The 12,554-nt window shown below is 39.0% G+C and overlaps 2 protein-coding genes across 4 annotated transcripts in view; both read left to right on the top strand.

Annotated features, from left to right (window-relative positions):
- LOC109987848 (sodium/potassium/calcium exchanger 3) overlaps positions 1–510 on the top strand; it is a 61,719-nt gene extending 61,209 nt beyond the window's left edge. Inside the window, exon 17 of the mRNA XM_020639099.3 lies at positions 1–510. This exon is cut by the window's left edge and continues 838 nt beyond it. The gene's annotated coding sequence lies outside the window, so the exon portion shown is untranslated.
- Positions 511–2,827: 2,317 nt separating this feature from the next.
- The window catches only part of LOC109987845 (ras and Rab interactor 2), a 34,350-nt gene continuing 24,623 nt past the window's right edge, over positions 2,828–12,554 (top strand). For 2 of the 3 annotated variants that reach the window (XM_020639092.3, XM_020639096.3), the window contains exons 1-3: positions 2,828–3,033; positions 3,123–3,217; positions 10,423–10,577. In XM_020639092.3, coding sequence (XP_020494748.2) covers positions 3,211–3,217; positions 10,423–10,577 — 162 coding nt within the window. In that variant the 5' untranslated portion in view covers positions 2,828–3,033; positions 3,123–3,210. The remainder of the gene's footprint in view (positions 3,034–3,122; positions 3,218–10,422; positions 10,578–12,554) is intronic. The other variant, XM_020639094.3, reaches the window with a different exon arrangement.

Below are 12,554 nucleotides of genomic sequence, written 5' to 3'. Positions count from 1 at the left end.
AGCTTTGCACTGACAGAGGTAGATTTATTAACTCCAGTCACATAGCGTCTATCTTTTTGTTTGTGTTTCTGCTTGTCTTCAGACATATCCAAGTAGATGTGGGCTTCTTCAATGAATCCCACGTAGGAAAGGGATTTCCTTGGACCTGACATCTCAGCACTGTCACTTTATCGGTTAGAGATAATATTCTATCATTGCAAAGCCTGTACAGGTACTCTACAAATGTAACTACTGAATTTAAGTTCCCTTTATAGGCAGTTAGACGTCTTGTTCAAATTAAAGAATTAGTTTTTATTAGTTTCTGAGTCGAGAATAACAATATTTCTTCTTAAAGCCAAACGTTTTTTCAGAATAGCAGTAAGTTTAGATTCGAGTGAACAGTGCGTGTGTGTGTGTGTGTGTGTGTGTGTGTGTGTGTGTGTGTGTGTGTGTGTGTGTGTGTGTGTGTGTGTGTGTGTGTGTGTGTGTGTGTGTGTGTGTGTGTGTGTGTGTGTGTGTGTGTGTGTGTGTGTGTGTGTGCTGCAGTCTTGAGGGGAACCAAGGAGCTTCACTGTTACGGGGAAGACATAATCATGATTTATTTATGAATTAATTTATTCAAAGATCATGTCTAACCTCCAGTTTCAGCCCTTTGGATCATGTACAGTGTATTTGAAAAGGAATGCTCTCTGACGACAGAGCTGTACAAAGTACAGTACCTAATATATAATCCAAGTACTGGAAACTGACTTGATGTTGTTTATATTTAAGAATAGAACTTTATAATTTATAAGTTTTGTATAGTTCCAAAAGATGTTGCAACAATTGTATGATGGTACAAAAAAATAGCTGATGATGCACGGCTGCACAGTGTTGCGTTGCTGTGGAGATGTTGTGTTTTTTTTTTTTGTGAGACGGACTGAAAATGCAATCTTTATCACTGGTCCTAACACAAAAGGGTGAGAAGCTGTTTGCAAATCCCCTCGCATGTGGAATTAGTGATGAATTCTGGATGTAAAAGATTCACTTTCAAATCAAAAAAGTGTAAAAAAAAGAAAAAAAAGAAAGTGCTAACTGGTGGCACTCCACCCTTTTGACTTTCACAACATGTTGTTTCTGAAACACAGTGCTTGAACTTTTGTGCCATCTCTTGTATTTGAGGCTTCAAAGCAATGCTCGTGGCCATTGTCCTGCTTGTATTTGAGCCAAAAAAAAAACACCTTTGTCAACAGTATTGCCACTCGGTTTCAGCATGTGTGAACAAAATGTGGAAGATGTGTATTTTTATTTTATTATATTTTTTATCTTGAAGGAGAATTCTCATGTTTTAAAGGGTTGCTAATTTATGGAAAGCATCCTCTGTCTTTAGGGTTGCTGCCTATCCTGCAGCCACATGAGGGTGCTGTAAGAGCTATATAGCAGCTGATGAAGTTTGGGCATATTTTTAAGGTAGGCAACAGGGATAAAATACTGGATGGTTTGCATGCCTCTCTCATAATTCAGATTATTTTGTGCGTAATTTTAATGAATTTCCAAGATTGAAAAGGCACTGTCTTGATTATGCTGTACATATCAGGGGGATATGCTATAATAAACACGGATGTTGGATAACTTCTGATCGTTGAGCAGTTATATATGAGATATCTACAGTATTTAGAGTGTAGGCCTACAACTGTTAGTTTCCAGCTAATTAATGTCGTTTTACGCTCATGTCTTTTGCATTGTTTGTAAATCCTCATTTTTGTTGATGAGGACCTTTGGGCGGAGCTGTAAGCCTTGTTCCCAGTGGTCTTCTTGCAATAAACTGATTTACATACACAAATATTTACCCCCCTGTTTACTGACTTATAACTTTTATAACCAACCTTAACCTCGAATTTGACAGCAAAACCAAGAATGTTTTCCTGTGTGTCTTCATGATAGACCCAAAAATTATCCTCACTGGAACTCTGCCAGAGCTTTTAGCAGTTTAGCGTCTTTTAGCACGTTGTTTTGGTTTTCTCTCACTGTCAAAAACATTTTGAACACATGCCGCTGTTTTCTGCACTAGCATAACCAGTGAACAAGCTCCACAGAGAGGAATATTAAACTGAAATTGAGTCTAGGGGCCTTTAGACACAAACTTGCAGCGTAGGCTAACTGTGCAGTGTCATGTAAAAAGTCAACTAGCTGGCTCAGTTAACATTTAAGGGGGTTGATTTAAGTGTTGTATTTAGCCCTACAGTTTGTTTTGCTAATCTAAACAAATCAATTTATAGGCCATTGGTTAGTTATTATTAATTGAATAAATAATTTGTTGAACATGAAGCCACATCAAATGCAAAGAGGATGCATGGATGGATAGAGCCTTAAAAGTTTCATGTTGTTAAAAACAATTATTAAATGTGTTATTTTACATGTTTTGTAGCTAGCCTGCTATGAGAACCCTTTCACCTTACGTTTATAAATCCATTTCAATTCAGCCTACAGCTTATGGCAACAAATAGGAGAGGCTACTTGACACCTGCAACGATTAAAAAGCTAGTAGGCTAGGCTAATTTACAACCTGAGTTTCAACAAGGTCTCTTGGTCGTCATGGCAACTTTACTAGCAGAGAATGATTGATATGCCTAAGTAGGCCTTTTATTAATAGGCTATTATTTATAGTTATATAAATTATATAATATTATATATTATATTATAGTTATATTAAACATTTTGTTGTCTTATTGAAAACTTTTCCCTGGCAACACTTCATGACCGACAACTGAAGTTGAAGATCACCAGCTGCCTCCTTGGTCCTGCAGAGGCATCATATTACTCTGCAGGCTCTCCTCCTCCACTTCTTCTTCCTCCTCCTCCTACTCCTCCTCCTCCTCCGGGTCGCATTCACCTCAGTTCTTGGATCCAAATCTGTTGTCCGACACTAAACCATGTAACCTACCGATTTCGGGGACATTGAGGATCCTCGGTGTCACCGAAAATAAACCAAACGTAACGACAGCGCGGCCATGAGTCTGCTTCACGGAGCAAACCCGGAGTGAAGGACCGAGTAAAGCTGGAACCGAATACAAGGTAAGTGGCCGACTTTTCCTATGCACAGTGGGTTGGGCGAAGTCCATCACTTCTGTTTCGAGTCAACAATTCTCCAACTTTTATTGCAGGCAAACCGAGTCTTTGACTTTGGCTGTAAGATTTCCTCATTGAGCCGTCCGAGGGGTTTCTTCTGACCACTTCTCAGTTTCTGTACACATGCAAGGTAACCCTGAGATACCTGCTTAATGCTTCTGTTGAAGTGGAAATTGAAAAAAATAATAAAAAAATAATAATAATGACTGCAAGAATTGTGGAAACTATAAAAATATGTCAACCACGACTAATAGGCTACAAATCACTGCCCATTTAATAATAATAATAATTCAAAATAAATGAAAAGAGTATCAGGCTAAATACTTTGATGTGGTTGGTTCTTGCAGTTTTTAGGCTTTGCAAACTGTTGTGAAACTTGAAGTAGGCCTAAGGCTTTCTCAGTTGAGGACATTGATTCACCAGCTGAAGCTTTGGGATTTGTCTGCATGTTTAATTATGCTGTAGGATGATCTCCTCTGTGGCAGATGAGTTGAAAAGCATTTGACTGCAGTGCTCCTACACCATTAGACTGCTGGCTGGAACTTGCCCCACATTTTTGAAGGTTCAGTAAGGTCATGTAGTGCTACTCAAGGATCATCTGATCATTTAAAACATGTGCATTGCTATTTGTTAGACACATTTTTTGAAAGAATTGGATTTTCCTCAGGTATACAATCTCCAGACCTACTGTTTGTTTCTATCTTAGGGACTGTGCACAATGAATTGGGCAGATAAACCTTAGTTATGTCACTTTAAAAAATAACAAGACCCTCTCAGACATTAGCATTTTCTGGACCCATACTTTTAAAAAGTTCCACATGATTCAGTTTATTTCCTTGTTTATGTTTTAAATTTGCTAAGCAGAAAAAAAAAATGCTGCAAGGTGGCATACCACAAGTTTAAACCTCACTACTGTGATGGGATGATAATAATTACTTTTTCCAACAATGTGCATTAAACATGCCTAACCCATGATTTCAGTTACATCAGGAATGGTTTTGAGTTCTATGGTGTTATCTGACTCTCTGATGTACGTCGTTTTTGGATAAAAGCATCTGTGAATCGCAGAAATTAAATTATCTTTGTGAAAACCTTACCAAGACACGCAAAACTCTTAACAATGAACCTTTTAAAGATACACGTTCAAGCAAGCACATGAAGTGAGCACCCTGTCAACAGCAATGCTAACAGCAAAAGTGATAAGCAGCATTCTCTCTGGCTAGCTACTGAATTTGAGAAGCGTGGTCTTGAGACGTCATGTTACCATTGAAATATTACAGGTACAGGTCTTACACACTTCACTCTCAGAGCTTATGTTGTCACTTAAAGCTAAAGACTGTAACTTAATAACCTGTAGTTAAAATGTGCTACCACACCTCTGTGGTATATACATCCTTGTGCTTACCCTTTTTTCACAACCTGAAGAGACTTGGCAACACTAAAGAAGATGCATGTTGCCCACAAGGCCCCATTATTATGTCAAATAGAAGGCTAATCCATTAATTTACAGCTACTAGCGAGGTCTAACAGACTATACTAGTGTTTAAGTGCAGCAGGATTTTTTCAATAAACTTCCCTACCCAAAAATCTTGGTTGACTCTTCTAACAAAGGATTCTCGACTGATTTCCATTAAGTACCGTGTATTAGATATAAAAGTATGCAGCAACGTGTTCCAGCTTCTCCTCTTTGCCTCACTTTACGTAATCTTTATCTGTTAAAAACATGTGAGACCTGTTTGAACATGACTCAAATCACACTCTTCTGCAACTTCATTCGATTTTTTTTTTCAGTCAGATTTTTCTGTCTCGAAATGACTTGTTTGATGGAGGGGCCAGTGTTCTCATTTAAGCTGCTTTGGAATCTGTTAGACAGATTATCTTCACTGCAAAACTGAGGAGTTTTGGCACAAAGAGTCCTAGTTAGGCTGCATTACTTGCTGTGAGGAAGTGAATAAGCACAAAGGTATTTCAGTGAAAAAGAACTTGCAGCTTATCAGTGCTTGATTTGGTGAGTGAAGATGATCATGTTTCTGTACACAGTGATTTGAAGAAGATAGTTACTTCTGCCATATGCACTCCTTCTGCAACTCCGTTAAGTCCTTTTTGGATTTATTTTACTCCAAATTCTAACTTGGATTTTAGATTTCAAAGCATTCTATCAAACCATGTCTCTCTGGAAGAATAAGGCAGCATCAGAAACTTCACAGGTTTATAAAATGTGACATCATCTTAGCTGAACATTGAAGTAGCCGCTCAAATGACCTGTGTGAGAGTAAACTATCCCTGTGGGGATGTAACCACTCAACACTTTCTATTTTTTATGGGCCATTTTTGTCTTCATTGGACAGAACAGACGAAGAAAGATAGTAAATGTTGGTAAGAGACAGATAGTGGGGGATGTCAAGGGCTGAGGTCAGATTTGAACCCACTGCCACTGAGATGAGGAATATAGGATGGGGGAGCGTGACATAAGCTATCCAGCGCCCCTCGTGTTCGCCCCATGCACACACTGGTTCCCTCTGAGTACTCTGACTCGCCCCCACAGTCTAAAGATGCTGGTTTGGTTCATTGGTGACTCTAAATGTCCCGCAGGTATGAGAGTGAGCCTGACTATTGTTGTTGTCTGTATGTGTTAGCTCTTTAATTCAATTCATCCTGCCTCGCGCCTCAATGATAGGCTAGGATCAACTCCTTTTCTTCTCTTTTACTAAAGGTCAAAACCCTCACTGTCACAGCTTTCTGTGTTTCATACAGTCACACAGGTAGCTTCTGCAAGTGTGTGATGATTATATATATGCGATGGCATATTTTTTAAAGATATGTTATCTCTATTTCTAACTCCTAATAAGTCTGTTTCAAGTTTATCTTCCTTTTACTACAACATAACGTGTGTTTAGGTGGGAAAAGAACTGCTTGGTAAAGGTCTAAGTAGACAAATGATGTGGGTTAAAGAAAGAAATCACATGATTTTCTTATTTCCCTTTGGCCTTGATTCACACAGTCTCCCTTGTAAAAGTCCTGCTTGTTTGACCCGTCTAACCATGGCCCCTGTACGACTTCCTGAAGTGGATCATTTAAGTTTCTGGACTGCATCTCGCTCCTCTCCTGCAGGAAAACCTGCAAACTGGGTTTAACACAAATTATAGACCATGATTTTAAAGGTTAACAGTGAACTAGAGCAACCTAACAAGTACCACATCTTTGTTTACATTGTGAGTTTTAAGAGACCACAATCGTTTTGCCCTATAGTAAACCTATGGACTTTAAGGGCAATGATAAAGACAGTTGGGGTCCTTGGCTTAGTTTGTAATTCAGCCTTTGTAGCAGCCATTCTTGAGCTGAAGTCATTAAAATCCTCTTTCCTGTGTTTGTTTACACTTCGCTCGTCTTCCATACTTCCTCAAGTAATCAAAATGGCAATTAGAATATTTTCTGTTTGGGTTCCCACCCTTTTGTGCTCTGTCCTCTTCCCTCTTTCTCTTGCATGCTTCTAAATCTGAAAAAAAAGTTGAGACACTTTGATCAGATCTCCATGCAGGTTTGATCCAGTTCTCCTGTAACTCATTTGAAGGGGAGTAGCCCTGAGGAGACAGCCCAGACTTTTTTCTCGGCTGACCTTTTAGAGTGGAAAGTTTTGGTTGGGCGGTACATGTGTCTCAGTTTCTCACCATGATTTAGTCCAGTTGCAGTTTCTATTTTTTACCAGCAAAGATTCATTGAATGATGGTTATTTTGAGTTTGTGTGTGTTTCTGAAAGCTGGGATTAGAGGTCAGACTGCAGGTCAGGCTGGTGACTGACAGACAGTTTGTAAAGTAATCCAAACCTCCTTCAGTGAAAAGCTGTAAGTGAACAGATTCCTGCATAGTATCAATATCAAGAATCATCGCTGTCTCTGGTTGGCTTTTGTATTTTTCAGCCTATAAGAACGCAAAGAATTTGTCCAAGGAGATATCTTTAAAAAAGGGGAAAAAAAGTATAGAATCATCTGGTTTGTCTCAGGGCAATAACATGACCCATGTGCAGGAGCTTGTATCTGCATGTGGGTTTATGCAGCTGCCTGCAGCCCCCCTTCTTGTGCTCTGTTGCCCTGACAGCAGCATGAAGCCCTGTTAGCTTCACACTCTTCACAGGATGTTACACCTAAAACACCAAGCAGCTCACTTCATGTTGTCTTTTTTTAGTTCAAACAAAGACGAGTAAAGTATTTTTTTTTTTTAGAAATCTTTTTACAAGATGAGACAAGAAACTGTTGGGGAACAGCAACCCAACACAGCTGATGTTATGATGTCATCAACAAATATATTTCTCGATCAGCTTAAAGTTAGTTAAATCAGGTTTACAATTCTTAAATCATTTTGAACGAGTGGTTAATAAATCATTTAACTTTTTCTCTCTTGCTATTAAGAAAATGAATCCAGGAAAATTATCACTTTCAAAGTATCTAGCCTGATCTGCCACTTTTAACCACACATCTGTAACCACTATGAAACACTAAGCTATTCATTAGCAATGACATAGCGCAACCTCACAGCTATGATATCCACTGAGAGGAAATGAAGGTCCTGCCACCAGGAGTGGGCGTTCAAAGAAAAACAAAACACATAGCATAATGAATACCTGCGGTTTCTCCTTTTCTTTGTTATTATGTTCAACATTATAAACTCTGTTATTTGGGAGGGGGGGTGTATCTTTCTTTGTGTCTTTTAATTTACATGAATCAAAAAGAATTATGAATGCATGTCTTTATGTTGAAATGGATCTGAGCTTGTGTAACATTCACACCACATGCACACACTTATGATGATGCGTCCGTCTTCCTGCACCCCCTCCCCCCCAAATCTGTAAACTTAGGGGAAACACTGCCCTGTCATACCTCTTATGCAATGAGTAGCACTGTTGACGAAATCGATGTGTAACGTTGGAGCCGGAGCTGTGTGTTCGTACAGTATGTGTGTGTCTGAGTGTGTGTGTATGTGAAATATTTGCTGTGTGTTTACACACCATGCCTCCTAGTTTCAGCGACGCTGCGATGTTAATTCACACACTGGGACACCAGATGCAATGTGAAAGTACAAAGTCTTAATCACAGTGTAGTAACTGAGACTCTTACACACAAACACATGTAGAAGTACGCACATAGACACAACAGTCCATGTGTGCACTGAGTAAAACATTGTAACACTAATCCAGGATAAATCGTTCGTTTGGTTGGTGGTGGGATTCAGGACATTCTCACCGGTTTTAACAAATAAGCGCTGTCGTGGTGGCAGTTCATCATAGATACCAACAATATCTCAGAGGCTCAGAGGTTTGTCCATCTGGAAGCAAGAGTTTTCCTTAGCACTTTGAGTTTCATATCATCTTCTGAGTAATCAGTGGAGAAACAGAAAGAATCATCACAAACTGATTTCCATGAAATGTATGCGTCAGGATTTTATTTTTAAATTTAACTCTCATTTTTTATTTTTAAGCTCATTCTCCTCCCCTGTTTTGTTTCTTCTATTTTTGTCTGTCTCTGTGGAAATGAAACCAGAGCCAGACTATCAGTTCTGCTCTGAGGACAGTTGGGTGATAGTTACTTCTCTGTACAGGTCACCAGATACACTATGGAGAAAAGTATGGCGTTCATTTATCTACAGTCACTTCAGTGATGTATGTTTGTGCTGCCACTGTTATTTTCTTTCTTTTTTTGTAATCTGTTGTGTGGAATTTTGTTCAATTGAGCAACTATTGGTTAAGACAATGTCAGATAAGGGTCAAAATTGACCAAGACAAATGTTGAAATGATTTAGTGGACAAAACAAAACCCAAGATACAAAAGCAGTTTTTAGGATCATGGCTTGACTTACCACAAATTTTGCAATTAATAATCATTAGAATAATTGTTGATGATTTCTCTATCAGGTATTTGTAACAAAGTTTATTTTAAGGCCTACAAGATGATGCCTAATTTAATTAGTGTTTAATAATGAATGGCCACCAGGGGCCTGTAAGAACAAGCTTGGCTCCAAATGCTTCTACAAAAGTTGATACACTAAATGTGCTTTCTTACAGTTTACCATAAAAACACAAAGCAGCATAGGAACTACTTTAGACTGCTACATTCAGTCTCCTTAAGTTGTATTTTGTGCTGCTTTTCAAGTAGGTTGGTGGTGAGGACATGGGAAGACGTATGACTTGCATGGACTTGATGTAATGTCATATTGAGAAGACAGAAGCCACCAAACATGGACGATATATGTCTATATTCCTTTCTCAATCTTTACACAACTGGTCAAGGTAGAAGGCTTGAGTGTGGTTTTGTTTTGCATATGGTACTCTATCTCATGATGGAAAACTGGCATCCACTGTGTCATGATTTATAGTTGATCCAAAGACATTACAATTGTAACTGTTGTTGTACACTGTCAATGCCATCATCATGTAGTGCAGTTTGTTCTCCATGTTTAGAATCAGTTTCACATTCAGTTTTCTGGAAGTACGTTTTCCTGACCCGAGCCTCTGCACTCTTTTTAATTGTCAGAGTCGACTGAGCTGAGGGGGGGCAGATAGCTTCCTTCCTATGTGAGATAAAAGTGCATGTGTGGATTGGAAAACAAGCAGAGCAATTTGCTTTGTGGGAACCTTGAGGCTGAAATTAGGAAGGGAGAGGGAATTAAAAAAAATAATCTTCAGATAGGGATAAAGATAAAGAAATAGAAAAGAGTCAAATTAAGAGGTCAGGGAAACAGAAACAACTCAAGAGCAAACATGGGAATATAGCTCATCATAGTCTCTGTCAGATTGAATACCACCAAACCTTTTTTAAAGACAAAACAAAACTTAAACTTGCTTCTACTGTATGATGGGAACTAGGAAATCTGTGAAGGACTCAACTCACGGAGATGACAAATTAAATAGTTTATTTTTTGTATAAGGACATGGGAACAAAAGAAAAAAGAGAGGGGACGAAACAGTAGAATCAGGTAATGAGAGGACAGCAGTTTGGGCTGAAAGTAAGTTGGGAATTGGAATGAGATAAAAAAAAAAAAGGATTGAGGCAATTATCTGAAATGGAGGAGTGGGGGAACCGAGAGGATCAAGGCAGGGAAGTGAAAGGAGAAGAAAAGGTGAATTGAATGTGTGAAGAGTGAGATGAGAGGGGAGAGAGGAGACAGACAGACAGACAGAGAGAGAGAGAGAGAGAGAGAGAGAGAGAGAGAGAGAGAGAGAGAGAGTCACACTGAAAGCATTCCAGTCCACCAGCCTCTCTCTGTAATACTGACTGTGGCTGAACTAGGAATTTCCTCTGGCTTGCCCGCACCACAGTTAAGTGTGTTTTTTGACCCGCACAGATTTGACTCCTGGAGACGCTGTCCCAGACGTAACGACACACCCAGACCCAGTGAGAGTCACCCAGTCCTGTTGTTGGGAGGAAAACATGGCTGCCAGTACACCACCAGGGACTCCCCCCAGTGGCCTAACAGACCGGAGCGGGAGCTTCTTTAAAGTAAGTAACGACGATCATGCATGGACTTTCTCATAAGATTACATACAAGCATGAAAAACATTATTATTTCTGAACCTTCTCAAGATGAACATTTACAAGAAAGACAAACGACAAAACAGAACCTGATGTTTTTTACCCAATTCATTCTTCTCTATGATTCAGAATTCACTCTGCTGTACGTTGCTTAAAGTCTTTCTATGTGATTTTTCACACTTAAATATAATATAAATCAAGTATATCCTCTGAAAATAACTCTGTGAGTCATGACTGTCTACAATGGGTGTAACACCCGAGTCCCACTGTCTGTGATGTTTTCAGAGTTTTCAGAGTCCTATCTTCAGTTTGTTTACATCGCCGGGACGGCCGGCTGACTCCTCCCCTCGTGTATAAAAGTTGTTTAATTGAGGGACTAGAGAAAAGAAGAATAACATACTGTACTCACTGCTTAACTGTGTTTCTAGATCACGCTCATTTCAGGTAAATTTACATGCAGTGTGAAGATACGAGCATAATAAAGATCGCTAGCATTAGCATGCTAACACAACAATGCAGCGCAAGTTGTTTTGGTTTCATGCTGGTGATCAAGGGCGACATCTGCTGGATCAAAAAATCCATATAAAGCCTTTAAAGTAACTAATAAAGGAAAGACCTCACATTATAGTGTACTGTACCCTCTATTACAAACATGCTTGAGTTCTTTTTTGTTTGTCATGAACATTTTCTTACTCAGAAGAGAATTTGATTAAGATCAGAAAATGGATAGTGGCATGCCACTAGGGGGCCAGCGGCATGTGCCTGTCCCTAGACCGTATGCCACCTGCATTTAAATTGATTTAAATGCAGTGACATGTCGCTGAAGTAGCTACTGGCTGATGCTGCTGCACGCCTAGGGGCCATGACATCTGCTGTTTTTTTTAATCTTGGCGCTGCCTGAAAATGTATTGAATTCTTTTTTTATCTTATATTCTTTTTATTTATTTATGGTTGCCATTTGATGCATTGTACCAGAGTTAGCCTGGAGCTAGTTTACATTCCCTTTACAGTCCCTCGATCATAGTAATAAAACATTGCTAAAAAAATATTAATCAAGTTTTATGCTGAAATGCGCTAATATAAGATCAGTGGTAAGAGAATTGAGCGTCTTTCAGGAGATTATTCACTTTGTTGAATTGGGTAGAACAGCCAATTACCTTTAAACTTTCGTGATGATTGATGAGAAACCAAAATGGAGTTGTCTTTGTAAAGGTTTCCCTTCTCTCACTGCCATGTATTGAAGGAGTGCTAGAAGTGAAGAATGTCAGCTGCACATCTTGGCTGTGAGACAAACACATTCAGAGGAGTAATAAAACTCTCTCTCTCTCTCTCTCTCTCTCTCTCTCATACCCCCACCTCTCTACCTTTTATCTCTCGCCAATCTCTGCTTCTGAAATAAGCACTTCTGTCCCTGCAGTCTCAGATGTTATATTCTTGTTATTTTTAAAACATCATGTCCGTTTTATCGAGGAGAACTGCCGACTACCATTCACATATTCATGTCATTCATCCAAACCAAACACTTCATAAAGTAGATGAAAGCCTTGTTACACTTGTCAGTGTAAAGGTTGACCTAACTCCACCTTGAGTTTGAACCTTCCATTGTACTAGGTGTCCATCTTCAGGAAGTAGCTTTAATAGCAACACACTTCATTTATGAACACTAGGTTGAACCCTGCTTCTATTTGTGCCTTTCAGAGACCCAGAAACAGAAACCATCCCAGATCCTTCAGTGTCCAATCAAAACAAGTCTGATACAAATTCAGTATCATATATTATTTTATTATTGACATCAATTTACACAAGAAGTCTAAACTTCCACAAGATACACTATGGATAGAAGAAATGAGGGTGGTGTGAATTATCAGTCAATGGACCTTAACTTCACGGACTCATGAGCTGACTAAAATCCTTTATGAAAAGTCAGTATGACTTTTACAGATA

The sequence above is a fragment of the Labrus bergylta genome, chromosome 1 (genome assembly GCF_963930695.1).
Source record: "Labrus bergylta chromosome 1, fLabBer1.1, whole genome shotgun sequence".
Taxonomy (NCBI): Eukaryota; Metazoa; Chordata; class Actinopteri; order Labriformes; family Labridae; genus Labrus; species Labrus bergylta.
The sequence above is the reverse complement of the archived record's forward strand: the minus strand, read 5'-3'. Positions and strand labels throughout refer to the sequence as shown.